The sequence below is a fragment of the Desmodus rotundus genome, chromosome 11 (genome assembly GCF_022682495.2).
Source record: "Desmodus rotundus isolate HL8 chromosome 11, HLdesRot8A.1, whole genome shotgun sequence".
In the NCBI taxonomy this organism is placed as follows: domain Eukaryota; kingdom Metazoa; phylum Chordata; class Mammalia; order Chiroptera; family Phyllostomidae; genus Desmodus; species Desmodus rotundus.
Genome location: NC_071397.1, coordinates 103057930 through 103073554, shown reverse-complemented (window position 1 = coordinate 103073554; position 15625 = coordinate 103057930). Strand labels below are relative to the sequence as shown.

General features: G+C 61.8%; 1 protein-coding gene across 1 annotated transcript; it reads left to right on the top strand.

Annotated features, from left to right (window-relative positions):
- Positions 1-5697: 5697 nt before the first annotated feature.
- Positions 5698-13895, top strand: DLL1 (delta like canonical Notch ligand 1). The gene is made up of 11 exons (XM_053914280.1): positions 5698-6655; positions 6779-7075; positions 7619-7679; positions 7883-8140; positions 9840-9900; positions 10343-10473; positions 10587-10756; positions 10868-11084; positions 12007-12790; positions 13018-13132; positions 13230-13895. Exons 1-11 carry the CDS (start codon positions 6602-6604, stop codon positions 13233-13235), a joined length of 2154 nt encoding a protein of 717 aa, XP_053770255.1. The 5' UTR covers positions 5698-6601; the 3' UTR covers positions 13236-13895.
- The last annotated feature ends 1730 nt before the right edge of the window (positions 13896-15625 follow it).

Sequence of the window (15625 nt, the reverse complement as noted above, 5' to 3'; positions counted from 1 at the left end):
CGTCCCCTAGAGCCAGGCCTCAGGGAAGGCCTGCCGCGCGTCGCCCTTCGACGCCCTTTTTCTCCTTCTCCGTGGTCTTACAAAGGCAGAGGCCTGCGATTTCCAGGTCCAAGCACTGAGGCGGGTGACCCAGCGGAGCGTCCCGACGTCGGGGTCTGGGGCCCCGGGTCGCATCCGTGCGGAGAGCACAAAGGTCCCGACTCCCACTCGCAGACCACGCCGGTGGTGCGCGCGGCCCGGCCCTCAAGTCGCAGGGGGCCGGCCCCCGGGTCCTCTTTCCAGCCGCAGCGGGTGGCCCGCCGCAGGTCCCAGACGACCCGGCCTCTCCCTGGCCCAGCACAGGCGTCACCCTCCGAGGGTAACGTCGGGCCCCGCGCCGCCACCGCCTCCAGGAAGCCCTCCGCAGCGCTGCAGTACACGGTCCGGGGGCACAGCAGCCTCCACCTAACGCCCCCCGCCGGCCCGGCGCGTTCTGTCGCCCAAAGGTCCGAGGGGCCGCTGGGGGGTAGGGTGGGGAGCGCGCGGCGGAGCAGCTGCTTGGTCATCTGATCCGGGACAAAGGCGCGCCCGCCGGGGCCTGGGCCAGGTAAACACGTGCTTTGTCATGGAGATGGGCGCGCGGCCCCGAGCAGATGATCCGCGGTTTCAGAGAGAGGCGGCCGCAGCCGAGGAGACGGCGGGGGCGGGGGCGGGGGGCCGTGGCCGGGGGAGGGAGGGACGCAGGCGGAGTGGGTGCTCGAGAGGCAGTGCTGGGAGCAGTGGGGGCCAGGGAGCCGTGGCGGCGCGGGAGGAGGGGCCGAGCAGTCCTCGGTCCCCGCAGCGCCGGAGCCACGCGACCCGCCCTTTCTCATGCAAATCCGCGCATGCCTTTGCAAGGACCTGCAGTCCTGCGGCCTCCACCGCGGCCTCCACCTCCGCCTCCGCGCAGCGGCTAAGGTGGCCGGCCGCGAACGCCCCGCACCCTAAACATCAAAGCAAACCACGTGGGGCTGGGGCACGCCTTCCTTCCCCTCGCCACCGCGGCTGGTCCCTGGAAAAAGTGAGAGGTTGTGAAACACGCCGCGACCCTGCCCCGCGGGGAAGCCAGGGCCACCGCCTCATTCGCGGGGTCTCCAGCTGCCAGCCCGCGGTTGGAGGGCAAAGCCCCCGGCGGAGCCGTCAGGGCCGACAGTGCACGCCGGCGTTTCGGTCGCGCCACCCCTCCCCCACCCCGCGCAGACCTGCGGGCCGGGGTCGCCGTCCTGGGCGTCTGAGGGGCCAGGCCTCCGCCCCGGATCTGCCGCCGGGGGCGGGGGGGGGGGCAGAGGAGGGCTGAGCCCCGCCCGCGCTGCGCGGCGGATCCTCCAGCGGGAGGGAAGCCTCAGGGTCGAAAGACGAGCCAGACCTGCCCCCTTCTCCGTCCGCCCGCGCTGAAGGAACGGCTTAGGTCAGCGGTTTTCAACCTTTTTCGCCTCGCGGCACTCACAAACCACTGAAAGTCTGCAGCACACCAAAACGACGCACTTTCGCCAGTGTGACCACAATACGCGTAATACTTTGATTCGCTCGCACCGGAAGGCCATTGCGCCGTTAGCTGTTGTTTGGTTTCGTACTTGACCATCTCAGGGAGAAGAGGTCGGTGGCCCTGACTCAATGGTCAGGTGCTGCGTGTGTTAAAAGTTCCCGCGGCGCAGCGCCAGCATCACTGGCTGAGGTTAGTAGGCATCTTTAGCCGCAAGACTCAGACATAACTCCAGGGGACACATAACTGCGTCCACGCTCCGGCTGTGTGCACGCGTCTCGGGGATGTGCTGTCCCAAACAGGCTGAAGAAGACAGGAGGAGGTGTCCTTGCTCCCTGCAGGGCACAGATGAAGGGTCCAGCCACGCAAACCTGCAGGAGCACCCTGCCTTCCTGTGCTCACAGCGGGTAGGTGGAGCCCGCCGCTGCCCCAGCCGCTGGGCCTGTGGCTGGAGGAGAGTGGGCAGAGGGTGAGCTGGTGGGGGGGGGTGTGTGACACCAATGCTAATTGCGGGCCACGCTTTAGGGGCCCCCTCCCCCTCCTCCCCCCCTCCTCTTTAAAGTCAGCTGGCAGGTTTGGTCCACACCAGATTTGCTTCCTGGGAGTTTTGTATTTGTTGTTCTGAACAAGGACCCTGATTCTTCTTCGGAATAAGAGGACCTCTCTGTTGGGTATACAGTGTTCGGTCGGTCTATGAAAACACAAACCCCCCTCAAATCTCCAGGCTTGTTTACACAGAAAACTGAACCTATGGCTGGCTTCGAGTCTGGAGCAGATTCTGGGCATTGTTTACTGCAATCTGCCCAGACCCCCCCCAACCCCCCCACGCACCTTGAGGAAAGGCCCTTTCTTTGGGTGAAAGCCGGTTTGACACAAGCCTGGGTGACTGCGTGAGTCGGTCACACTCACTGCTGAGCACAGGCACACTCAGTTTGGTGAAGGGGCCTGACAGGGTGGCTGGTAAGATACTCAGGGTCTCCAGCAAACAGAGAGCGAGCTCCTCAGTGGCTGCCGTGTCGCGGTTCTGCCCTGGCCACTGGGGCCGTCCAGGTTGCCCGCTCTGAGTGCCCGGCGAGAACAACCCGGCACCCGGTGGTCCGTCCCTCTCCACTCCTGTGTCTGATGTATGGGGTGCCTTCTCAGCCCTAATGAGCCTCACTTTGTACAGCGAATTTGCTGAGACATCAAAAAGTATTTAAAAGAAAGTTTCCTGCTTTTTCCTAATGAGCAAGGTGAGGATTTATGGTGTGTGGGGAGGGGGATCTGGCTGAGAGGGCCAAGGAGGAGAAAGTCTATTGAAAACTCTGTAGCTTCCGCTCCCTCTGCGTTTAGGGGGTTCAGAGCACGGGGAGCAGGAGTATAGAGACACGCAGTTAGGGAGTGAAAAAACGCCATTTGGTTCGGAGCAGATGGCTGGCTAGGGGGCTGATGGCGTCTAAAGGCGTGTCATCCCCCTTCAGCCTGAATCCCTAAGGGCTCCCCTTGTCTTCCCAATCAATGAAAATTAAAGTGCAAAGAAAGGGTGAATAGTTGGACCTCGAGTCTCTCCTTTGTTCGTCTCGGCTACTGGTGTGCAGGAGTTAAACTACAACAGGCTCCCACAGAAACACTGAAGTTAAACAGTCTCCCTCAGCTTGGCTTGGAAAGGGAGAGGGGGGAGCCCACGTGGAGTGGGAGAGAGGAGGAGGAGGAGAAGAAAGGAGGAGAGAAGAACAGGGGAAGAGGAAGGAGAAGAAAGACTCGTTCTGCCTGATTTCCCCAATACAGAATCGCGTGGCATAAATTAAGTTGGAAAAGAATGAACGCTTTGGGCAGGATTCTGATGGATTTTACGACGCCTTTCAGTTCCGCTTTGCCGCTGTAATCGAGAAATCTGTGCCGTGTCAATTTAACAAATACTTGAGACTGAGGGGGGTTTGTTAAAGGTTTGGGGCAAGGCTTTCCCCCCAAGGTTTAAGCCCTTGCGCGTGGAACTTTTAATTTCCAGTTTTCTAAACAGGCATTCACACGAGCTGTTTCCCACTTCCATTTTCTAATTGAAAGGTTCCTGATACTTGGTTTCCCAGTGAACCTACCCCGAGTCTCAGGCGCAGAGCGCTAGAGTTCTCATCCCTCTCTCCCGCCTGTCTCTCCAGATCCTGGAAGCCTCTCACTCCCTTCCCCGCCAACACCCACCCACCCACCCACCACGGGTGCGCGCGCACACACACACCAGTTCCCATGCCGGAGGACCAGAGTTCTCAGAAACCAGCTTTCAGGGGAAACATGGATGTAATGAAAAAAGGATGCTGACACTAGGTGGCAAGATTAAATTAGGATTGGACAGCCCGCCGGGGCAGTGAGTCCTTGCGCAGTCCGCGGGCGGCCCTCTGGGAGCGCCAACGCTGGGGCGCAGCAGCGTTTGAAGCTCCCGTCTGTTCGGAACCAAACAGCAGGGGGTTCTGGTGAGTCCCTGCCTGCCTCTCTCACCTCAGCTTTACACGTTACTGCCCATTAATTCTTTGTTTCTCCACGAGGCAGCAGTGGGAACCTGAAGGGTTTAAGCTGTGAATCCTGAAACTTTCAGGGTTTGCGGGGCCACAGAATCAGGAGTCCTGTTGCCTAACCGGAGGGGCTTCCGTGGACAACGACACCAGGTGATCCTCAGATCGCTGTTCACAGTGGTTTGGGTGTTTATCCTACGTGGTGGACTTGACGTCTGTCGCAGCGAAAGCCTCATTTCGCCTGGACGGTGCCCGTTACCACCAGGAAGGCGGCTGCAGCACCTACAGCGAGGCTAATGTCGCCGGGCTGTGCTGCGGTCCAGGCGACACCTTCTCCAACACTCACACCTTCCTGCCCGGGAAGCCGCCCGAGGGGGGCGTGTGCGTGTGCGTGTCGCGGGGATGGGCGGTGAAGGCCGAGCAGTGACGGGAAAGAGGCCCGGAGTGAGCCCAGCACAAAGCTGGATGCCAGAGTAGCAGTCCACGCCCCACCTTGATTCTGCCTTGCGCCTGCGAGCATGAGAGCAATTTCGATAATTCATTGTGTGATACGTGTGTTCTCGGCCCTGCCAATAAACTCATTTCCCTTAAAAAAAATGAAAACAAAAGTTCTAGTGTCTGATGGGCGTGTGAAAACCTCACAAGGTGATGGTTGTGTAAAGGTTGCGGCTGGGGGGCCGGGCGAGGTCTTCCGAGCATGTGCCGGACATTGTTGCAGAGGCCGCGGCGCGCGCGGAGGGGAGCTCTTTCTCTCCGCATTGTGCGGGGAGCAGGTGCGGTCCGCATTACCATACAGCTGAGCGCACAAAGAGCCACTGACTCAGGCTCGCACAATAACAGGCTGCCTTAATGACAGCCACGCGGACGACACACACCGAACTCACTTTTTACCAAGCGGAGGGAGGCCGAGGGGGGAATGCCCAGGAGAGAGGGGCCGGAGACCCAGGAAAGGTGGCGGTGGCCGAGAATCGCGCCGGGAAGGGCGTGCGTGTGTGCTGGGCGAAGGAGGGGCTGTAGGTTCAGGCGTCAGGATCTCCGGGCTGGAGGGCGGAGGAACGCACTACCCGGACCCCGCCCCCCCAGGGGCCGCGGGGACACCAGGGTACCCGGGGGCGCCGCGCGCGTCCCCGGCCCCACCCTGCTTTCCCAGACGCAGAGCCGCCATCCTCGGCCGGGAGGTGGATGGGTGTCAGACCTTCCCAAACTTCTCGAAACTGCCGCTGCGCTCTCGCCACCCGCTGCCCGCCGCTCGCGTCCCGGTCCTGCCGAGCCCCCGGCCCCCCGCTCCCGGAGACTCCAGTTTCCCAAGAGGCCGCCCGGGAGAAGGCGGGCCTCTAACTTCACCCCCTCCCGTCCCCGAAGCCTCGGGACGCTGCCGCGCGAGGAGACGGTGGGCGGGCGCCGCGGCCAGGACAGTCGCCGGGGCAGTGTCCGGCGCACCAGTCCGGCTGCGATCGGCGGGCCGGCGGGCGGGAGGCGCGGCGCCGCCGCGCGTGTCCCCGTGGGCCTCCGAGAGCCTGTGGCCGGGGAGGCAGCGGAGGAGGCCGGGGGTGGCGGCACCAGTGTGGGGATCGGAGGGGATTCTTGCGGGGAACATTTTGCAGGAATGTAAATGAGTGCGTTTTGTGCCGAGAAGGGGGAGGGGGGGCTGGGGGCGGGCGCAGGGGAGGGCCGGAGGCGGGGAGCGGTGGGGGCGGGGAGGAGGGTTGCACATTTTACAGCTCACTGACCATTTGGCGATCCATTGAGAGGAGGGTTTGGAAAAGTGGCTTCTTTGTGACAGCTCTCGCCAGATTGGGGGGCTGCTCATTTGCATCTCATTAGCCATGCGGGCGGCCGGCGGAATATAAGGGCGCGGCGCTGGCGAGAGCCAGACCCTCGGCGCGCACCCGCGGGACCCGGCGGCCAGGGCGGATCGTCGCGGAGGACGGGCCGCGGCGCGCAGAGCCTCCTCCCACGACTCGCCTCGGCTCCGCGCGTGTTTACTCGGATGGCACTGGCTGGGCTCCTCGGAACGACGCGAATCTCCGTGGCGGCACAGGAGGCGCCAGGGGCCCCGGCTGCTTCCGGAGCGCCCGTGGCCGCCGCGCAGTGACCCGGCCCGGCCTGGCCCGCGCTCCGCCGGCCCTGGATGAGCGCTGCTCCCGTGGGTTTCCAGACTGCGCCTCTAGCCGAACTCGGAGGAGCTTCCGCAGCCCCTTGGGAACTAAGCTGACTATCTGGACGCTTTCTCTACCCCTCCCTTTCTCTCCCTCTCTTTTCCTGCGAAGACGCCTAAGAAAAAAACCAGGAAGCAGACGACCCTGACCCACTCGTGGATTGAAAGGGAAGAGGGGAAACCGAAAGTTGCCGCTCCAGGAGCGATCTCTCCGTGCGAGCCCTGCTCCTCGCACGTCCCCAGCTGCCTCAGTCGCCGAACGCGATCCAAGAAGCCTCGGCCTGGACCGATCCGGGCCGGACCCCAGGAGAAGGGGGTCCTGGTCGTCCCCGCCCGGCAGAGCCGGGCTCCCTGCCCACGCTGCTCGGAGCGCACCGGGCACCTCGCACCCCCAGCTGCTGCTTTTCCCAGAAGAGAACCGGCGGATCGCGGGAGAGCGCGAGTGTCGGGCGGTGCACCATGGGCCGCCGGTGCGCCCTGGCCCTCGCCCTGGTCTCGGCCCTGCTGTGCCAGGTGAGTTGTCAGGAACCCTGCGGGGTCAGGTAGCAGGACGCGCGGTGCAGACTGTGGAGCGAAAGTGAACCCGGCGGCGACGACTCCGCACCGCCGCGCGCTCATGCCGCGTCCTCCCCGCAGGTCTGGAGCTCCGGGGTGTTCGAGCTGAAGTTGCAGGAGTTTGTCAACAAGAAGGGGCTGCTGGGCAACAGCAACTGCTGCCGCGGGGGCGCGGGGCCCCCGCCGTGCGCCTGCAGGACCTTCTTCCGAGTCTGCCTCAAGCACTACCAGGCCAGCGTGTCCCCCGAGCCGCCCTGCACCTACGGTAGCGCCGTCACGCCGGTGCTGGGCGTCGACTCCTTCAGCCTGCCCGAGGGCGCGGGCGCCGACCCCGCCTTCAGCAACCCCATCCGCTTCCCGTTGGGCTTCACCTGGCCGGTGAGCGCCTCACCTGCGCGCGGGGCGGGGCGCGCGGGGGCCGGGGCCGGCGGCAGGGTGACGGCCCGGGCAGGGAGAGGCAAAGAGGCGGGGACCGGCACGTTTCCGCATCCAGACTGTACCCAGACCCCAAGCCGAAGGAGCCCCTTCTGTGGGAAGGTCCGAGGCCCCTGCTCTCGGACAGGTTGGTCGCATGGTCAGCCTCACAGCGTGGCAGCCCCAGGGCTCCACCGCGTGGGTCCATCCCCTAGAGAGCAGGGCAGACACTCTCCAGCCCGGCCTGCTCCTGCGCAGTCCTTTTTTTTTTTTTTTTTAACGTGATATCCTGTACTAACAGGCTAAAAAAACACACCAGGAAACCACTCTTTAAAAAGTTCTCCCATTTCCTTGAGGAAAATGAAAACAGACGACAGACAGAGAGCGACCCTCCCCAGGGCAACCCGCGCACTTGTCTGCTGCGGCCAGGCTGTCCCTGACTTGTCCCAAGGCTCAGAGTGTCTTGGGAGAGGGTGCCAGTTTTTCTTGTCTCTTCCCTGTCCCCAGGGCACCTTCTCTCTGATCATCGAAGCCCTGCACACAGATTCTCCCGACGACCTTGCAACAGGTAAACAGACCCAGAAGCTCCCAAACTCAGGCATCTGCCTCCCCAGCACTACTGAGTCCTGTCTTCGCAGTCCTCACTCTGCCTGTCGCCCCAGGAGCTTCAGGAGAGGCCTCTGGCCCCCTCCCCTTGCAGCGGGCCTGGTCCCCATGCCCCCGGCCTCTAGGCTCAGAATCCGCATCCACAGGAGCCTCCTCTGCCCACAGAAAACCCGGAGAGGCTCATCAGCCGCCTGGCCACACAGAGGCACCTGACGGTGGGCGAGCAGTGGTCCCAGGACCTGCACAGCAGCGGCCGCACGGACCTCAAGTATTCCTACCGCTTCGTGTGTGACGAGCACTACTATGGGGAGGGCTGCTCCGTCTTCTGCCGCCCCCGAGACGATGCCTTTGGCCACTTCACCTGTGGGGAGAGAGGGGAGAAAGTCTGTAACCCTGGCTGGAAAGGCCAGTACTGCACTGAAGGTGGGTCCTGGAGGGCAGGAGGCCACTTCCTCCCTCAGTGGATGGGGTGTGGGGGTGGGGACGGGGAGCATTCTGTGAGCTGTGAGCTGGGACCCAGGCTGTTAGCACTAGAGAAGCATTCTGGAGGGGAAACCGAGGCTGGGGAGCTGCAGAGACTTGTCAAGACCTCAGTCAGCCAGCGGAGGAGTTGGGGTCAACTCAGACATTTTAACTTCCGCTATGGGAAGCTGCCCTTCTTAATCAGGGCGGATTTTGGAGACAGGGCCAGGGTCAGGAAGTCAGCAAGGGAGAGGGAGGGGAGGAAGGAAGGGAGGAACAGAGGGCAGCGTTTGTGTGTTGGGGCCGCGTTAAACCAAGTTCTCTGCTGGGGCAGCATCTCATTGGACGTGCTGAGTTCTCTCTCTGGGGTTGGTGTCCTTGGCCTCTTCCCAGAGCACCCGTGTTGCAAATACGCTGTGTGATGCGCACACACTGTGGGACGGTGTCACTCGTGGGGGCTGGGGACCTGGGAGGGTGTCTGGGTGTGTGTGGGATGGGCCTACAGCACCTTGTCTGCAAGAGAAATACCTTCCTGAGTGACCTAGACCCCCGCCTGCCACCCAGGGCTGCCCCGGCCGGCAGGCAGACCAGGCAGCTGCTCTGTGGTAGCAGGGAACCAGAACAGGGGAGCAGGGGCTGTGGAAGACCCCCGTTGGCTCCCCGGCCCAGTCAGCTGGATCCCAGCTGGCCTCTCCCCAGCTTGCCGGGTCCCACTGCCGCCTGCACACCCAGGGCCCAGATGTCCCTGCAGTCAGGGGCATCTCTCAGAGCTCCCCAGGCCCCACTGCACTTCTCTCCTGCCCCGGAGCCTGCCCCTCCCTGGCGGTGCCCTCTCTCGGGGGTCTGTGGGGGTCTGTGCCTGGGGTGAGCATGGCTCCTCACACGCGGCTTTGCGCTAGCTCCACGAGCACTTGAAGCTCCACCTTTGCTGGTCGGCTCTGTTGTCTTAAAAACTTGTGGAGCAGCTTGTTAATGAGTTTCATAACCAGGCGGGAAGCCAGCCAGCCCAGCCCCAGCCAGGCCCCTGGGGCCAGGCTGCTGGCCTGCCCTCCCGGTCCTCGCTCTTCTGCACGGTGGGGTGGCCGGGTAGCCAGCGAACTCAAACTTTTTTCTTCTTATTCAAACACTGGAGTCTCTCCCCGCCCCCAGCGCGCGCGTGCCATCCATTAGATCTCCGCGGGGATAGGCGCAGGGACGCACGCCCGCCCCCATGGGCGGAAAGGGCGCGCGTGCATGTGTGTGTGCGCGGGTGGGGGCCGGGGTGAGGGGCCCGTATTGTTGCACGGGGCAGCTGCCGGGAGAGAGCAGACAATAGAGCAGCTGTCCTGCCCTGGTGCTGTGCAGACCAGCTGTCCACCCTTATCTGCACACACACTTTCTGGGTATTAAGAGGTGGAGCTTTGTGCATAGAATTGGGAAGTGGGGGAGGAGGAGGGGGAAGGACTTCTGACCCTCTCTCAGAAGAAAAGGGGATGGGGTGGGGGTGGGGGCTTCCTCGATCTTTTGTCCTGGAGCTGCTGTGTTAAGAAGAATGCTCACCCTGACTGAGTAAAGTCCACAGTTACTAGGCAGGACAGAGATTAGCTCAGCTGGGCTCGGAGGGAGCCGGGCAGGTTGCGGGAGGCCCCGGGCTTGACCCCGCGCTTTCTCTTCGCTGCAGCAATCTGCTTGCCCGGATGCGACGAGCAGCATGGGTATTGTGAGAAGCCCGGGGAGTGCAAGTAAGTCTGCAGAAGTCGTTTCTCCCTCTCGTCATTCTTTTACGGCGGGCGTGTCGGCGAAGCACCGGTGGGCGACCACGCACTGGTGGGGGCTGTTCTCGGGCGTTCCCACTGAGTCGTGCGTGGCAGTGTGCCAGCTTGTGGGCCACCGGTCACTTCAGCGTACTGGTAGTAGGAACTGACAGACAGAAGTTTGCACATGACAGGGTTCAGCTCTGCGGCTCTCAGACTTGGGGTGTATCCCAGTCACCTGGGGAGCCTCGAGAGCTGCTGCTTGGCACCCCCCAGGAGTCCAGCTCTCAGGCCCCAAGGACACCACTGTCCTGCCTGTGTGAGAGCCGGAGCTGTTGGTGCTGCTGGGAGACAGTGTTCAATGGGTGGGGAATGCTGTGCCGTCACCCAGGAATGTCAGCAACCCTTGACCCTGTGCTTGCTCCCTCAGGTGCAGAGTGGGCTGGCAGGGCCGGTACTGTGACCAGTGCATTCGGTACCCAGGCTGTCTCCATGGCACCTGCCAGCAGCCCTGGCAGTGCACCTGTCAGGAAGGCTGGGGGGGCCTTTTCTGCAACCAGGGTAAGCCTCCCGTCCCCCTACAGGAAGCCCGGCTTCCCTCGAGGGAGGTAGAGTATTCCCCAGTCTGACCCGAGGCTTCCCTTCTCTCCTCTTCCTGCGCCTGCTTCTCCCAGACCTCAACTACTGCACACACCATCGGCCCTGCAAGAACGGGGCCACCTGCACCAACACGGGCCAGGGAAGCTACACCTGCTCTTGTCGGCCCGGGTACACAGGGGCCACCTGTGAGACGGAGGTAGACGAGTGCGGCGCCAGCCCCTGCCGGAACGGGGGCAGCTGCACGGTGAGTGCTGGCACAGCGGGCTCAGAGGCCGCGTGGGCCCCGGTTGGACGTAGAGCCTGTGGGTCTCCTGGAGCCGCTCCAGGAAGCCTTCTCATCCTTCCCATCGCGTAGGATCTGGAGAACAGCTACTCCTGCACCTGCCCGCCCGGCTTCTACGGCAGGGTGTGCGAGCTGAGCGCCATGGCGTGTGCGGACGGCCCGTGCTTCAACGGAGGCCGGTGCTCCGACAACCCCGAGGGAGGCTACACCTGCCGCTGCCCCGCGGGCTTCTCCGGCTTCAACTGCGAGAAGAAGATGGACTCCTGCAGTTCCTCGCCTTGTGCTAACGGTAAGGGGCAGCCCCGAGGAGACTGTGCCGCAAGTCGGCACTGACGAGGGTGTGTCAGGAACAAGGATGTGTTTAATCTCGGCCTAGGCCTGTGGCTTTGCCAGTTGCCTTGAGTTTATGGAGCCCTTTAATCTGAACACAGAAACGCTTTGTGGGGATTTTGTCCTTGCGTCTGGGAACACCAAGGGAGCAAGAAGGGCAGGCCGTGCGCTTGGCTCAGGTTCTACAGGGAAAGCCAGCGGCAGAGGGGCTGCAGGTCTGCTCCAGGTCACGCTGCCCGCCAGTGCTCCAGCCGCCATCCAGCGCGACAGCAGTCCTGTGTGTCTGTGCAGATGTGTGGCGAGGAGGCCTTGAACAAACTCGCAGAGAGCAAAGTAGGGCCCCAGACAGGCCGGATCTTTCTGGAAGCTTCTGGAGCTTCACCACTAGACAGGGTAATCAAGGGAAGCTTCCAGCAGAGGAGAGTCATTTCAGCCTCACTCTCGGTGCAGGACAGAAGGTGTGGCTGTCCTGTGAACCCAGAGGCACTGATGCCTTATTTTTAGCAAAGCAGCTAGCTGGGGGCTCAGTGGGTGGGCTCTGGAAGTACAGGCCCACCCCCCTTCTTTCTCTGTCTCACCCTTGACTTTCTCTTGGGCTCTCTGAACTGGGCCCCTCCATGGGGGGGGCTTGTGAGGACACTGTGTGGCAGCTGGTCGCTGGGCACTGCACCCAGGGAAGTGTAGCTGCTCAGGCGACAGGGGCAGGGCCGTTGTCCATGGACCCAGGCTGGGCGCCCCCGAGTGTGTGGGAAGCGGTGGAGTGGGTCGCCTTGAGCAGGCTGTCTTGGCTGTCCTCGTCTCTCTCGTGGGCCACGTGGGGGCGGACACACAGCAAATGCTCGGTATGTTCTCTGGGTGATGAGCGACTGCTGCTGTTCCAGGCGCGCAGTGTGTGGACCTGGGCGACGCCTACCTGTGCCGCTGCGGGGCCGGCTTCTCAGGGCGGCACTGCGAGGACAACGTGGACGACTGCGCCTCCTCCCCGTGTGCCAATGGGGGCACCTGCCGGGACGGCGTGAACACGTTCTCCTGCACCTGTCCCCCCGGGTACACAGGCAAGAACTGCAGCGCCCCGGTCAGCAGGTGTGAGCACGCGCCCTGCCACAACGGGGCCACCTGCCACGAGAGAGCCCACCGCTACCTGTGCGAGTGTGCCCGGGGCTACGGGGGCCCCAACTGCCAGTTCCTGCTGCCCTTGGTGAACTTTTCTGAGAAGTATGTGGAGGGCCAGGCCGGGCCGTTCCCCTGGGTGGCTGTCTGTGCCGGCGTGGTCCTCGCCCTCATGCTGCTGCTGGGCTGCGCCGTGGGGGTGGTCTGCGTGCGGCTGCGGCTACAGAGGGGCCGGCCCCCCGCCGACCCCCGCCGTGGGGAGACGGAGACCATGAACAACCTGGCCAACTGCCAGCGAGAGAAGGACATCTCCGTCAGCGTCATCGGGGCCACGCAGATCAAGAACACCAATAAAAAGGTGGACTTCCATGGGGACCGTGGTGCCGACAAGAACGGCAAGAACGGCCTTAAGGCCCGCTACCCCGGCGTGGACTCCAACCTGGTGCAGGAGCTCCAGGGAGATGATGCTGCCGCCCGGGACCCCCACAGCCAGCGAGACACCAAGTGCCAGCCGCAGGGCTCTGCAGGGGAGAAGGGCACTCCGACACTCAGGGGGTGCGTGTTGTGGGCTAGGAGGGAGCCCAAGGGAAGCCAGCAAGGGAGGGCACCCCGATACTGAGGGGGTGTTGGGAGCTGGGCCTGGCAGGAGGAACAGCCAGGGAGGGCACCCCGCAGCCCAGGGGCTGCTGGGAGCTGGGCCCAGCGGGGTGGGGCTGTGCTCTCCGAGCCCTGGTCCTTGTCTTTAACGTGTCTATTGTGGCTCTGCTTTTGCTTCTGCTCAGGGGAGACTCTTCAGAGAGAAAAAGGCGGGACTCGGTGTACTCCACTTCGAAAGACACGAAGTACCAGTCAGTGTACGTCATATCGGAGAAGGACGAGTGCGTCATAGCCACCGAGGTGGGCCCGGGCGCGGCCCCGCGGGTGGCGGTCACCGGTCACCGGTCACCGGCTGGATGTTGAGCTAACTTCCGTTTTGTCTTGCTGGCCCCTGCAGGTGTGAAAGCGAGGGGATGTGGCAAAGTTCCCGTTTCTCTTAAACCGAACAGAATTCCAAGGATCTGTGCCCCAACGGATGCTGCTGCGAGGGGAAAAGAGACCTCCACGGCCGGCCGGCCGCCGGACGTGGGTCCCGGAGGTCAGCCGGCGGCGCCGCGCCAGGGCTGCGGCTCGGGCTGTCCCCGGACGCCCACTGCACTCCGCCTTTTCGCGACGTCAACATTGCACTATGGACCGTTGCTTTTAAAAAATATATATTTAAGTGAATGGACTGAATCACTTCAGACGCATGCCTGAGGTGTATGTTTTGGATTCTTACGAGCCAGTCTTTCTTGAATTAGAATCACAAACACTGCCTTTATCGTCCTTTTTGATACTAAACTGCGTTTTTTCCTAGGTGGAAAAAGATGTGTGTTATTTTTTGGACTTGTAAAAATATTTTTCATGATATCTGTAAAGCTTGAGTATTTTGCGATGTTCATTTTTTATAATTTAAATTTTTGGTAAATATGTACAAAGGCACTTCGGGTCTATGTGACTATATTTTTTTGTATATAAATGTATTTATGGAATATTGTGCAAATGTTATTTGAGTTTTTTACTGTTTTGTTAATGAAGAAATTCCTTTTTAAAATATTTTTCCAAAATAAATACTATGAATGACAGCTGGAGGTGTGCTCCTGAGTGCCTGTTCGCCTGGGGCCCTGAGGACGGACATGAGGCAGCCCCTGACTTTCTCCCGTTCGCGTCTCTGCCTGGTTTCACTGGACTGACTAAAAGCAACCTTGTGGCTCCTGTGTGCGTCAGGCAGCCTTCCAACAGCCCCTCTTGGACGGCTTCTGGGGCAGCTCAGTGGCACTCAGGCCCCCACCCCCGAGCCCTCCTTGTTTTAAGGGCTGGAACGGAAAAGCCTCATTTGGATGGAGTTTTCCAAATTGCCTCGGCAAAGGCGTTTCCCCGAGGGTGATGCCGATGCATCGACTGCTCTGTGGGTTTGTTTCTAGTGAATTCAGAAGCGTCGCCCCCATTTCCACGACAGCTGTGGTTGGACAGACGCCCACACACAAGGCCTGTGGGAGCCGCCCCCGTGGCCCTCTCGTTCGTGCTGCCGGTGCCGGGATCGTGTCCCTGCCACGTCACAGCGCAGGAAACGGGCTCGGAGAGTGGAGTTGGTGGCCCAGGGTTTGTAAGTGGCAGAGTCAACATTCGATCGGGGCAGTGTGGCTCTGGACCCCAGATCGCTCCTTGCCTGTCAGCCACTCAGCCGCGGGGAGCAAGGCCCCACCCCGGTGCGGGCCATGGCTCAAAAGGCGGTGCAGGCATCAGCTCCCCAACAACAGGTTCCTTCCCAGGTGGGACGGGCACACCGGGGAGAGGTCATCGCCCTGGGTCCTGACCGTGTAGTCTGCAGCTATGGAGTCTTCCTGGGGAGCAGAATTAGGGTGTGTGTGTGTATGAACTGGGGCATACACCCACTCTCACGTGTGTGAATGATAGAGACAGACTGACACCAACAAACCCGCGTCCCATCCGGCTAGAGGCCACATGCCTGCTGGGGCTCCTATGCCTGAGACACAGGCGCGTCTGTCCCGACCCCTCTGTCCACCCCGGCTGTGACTTTGAATAAGCTCCTGAAGGCCAGGCCTCCAGCGGAGCAGAGCAGCCATGGGAGGGAAGAAGGCAGTGGCAGGGCTCCTGAGACCCCTCTGCCCCTAGCCTGCCCCCGCTGACTTGAATGGTGTGGCAGCACATTCCAGAATATTCCAGAATAACGGTATGACCCACCACTGTCTGTCAACAGTCCACAGGCTCTGGCTAAGGGGTGGGGTGTGCTGGCGCCTGTTCACACTTGTTAACCCGGAGCAGTTGTGAGTCGCTACCTTCACTCTCAGAGGTCACCCGACTTGGGTCACAAATTAAATGGCACATCTAGTTTCAAGACCATGGAAGATTCGGGGATTCTTGTCCAGTCCGTTCCGTGAAAGATTCTGACAGGTAACCTCCACTTCCTCCTCCCACGGCTCCTGAAAATCAGGGAACAATGTCCGTCTTTCCAGGGCAAGCAAGTGACCTGCTCGGGCAGGGCGAGACGCCCACGCCAGCAGCTGGGAATCCCCGTGCTCACTCTGCTGGCCAAGTCCCTTCCGGCAAAGGAAACCGAACTTGACTCTGACCAGATGTGTCAATATAGTTACTAGCTTACAGACACCAGGGGATGATGGACACGGTCAGCCGAGTCCCGGGAACCTGGGGCAAGGAAAAGGGAGGGCACGGGGTCTGTCGATCGGAGGAGACTTTGGACACAGGGGAAGAAACTTCCGTGAGTCAGTGGAGGAATGTCAGCACTGATGCAAATTCCAGTGGCACGCAAGTATACGAAGTTCTTAGACGTGA

What these genes read in the sequence shown, in the direction of transcription:
- DLL1 (XM_053914280.1), top strand. Translation starts at nt 6,602, where the DNA reads ATGGGCCGCCGGTGCGCCCTGGCCCTCGCCCTGGTCTCGGCCCTGCTG. An exon ending in TCCCGACGACCTTGCAACAG is followed by an intron (nt 7,680 to 7,882) that starts GTAAACAGACCC and finishes CTCTGCCCACAG; the next exon opens with AAAACCCGGAGAGGCTCATC. An exon ending in GGGCCTTTTCTGCAACCAGG is followed by an intron (nt 10,474 to 10,586) that starts GTAAGCCTCCCG and finishes TGCTTCTCCCAG; the next exon opens with ACCTCAACTACTGCACACAC.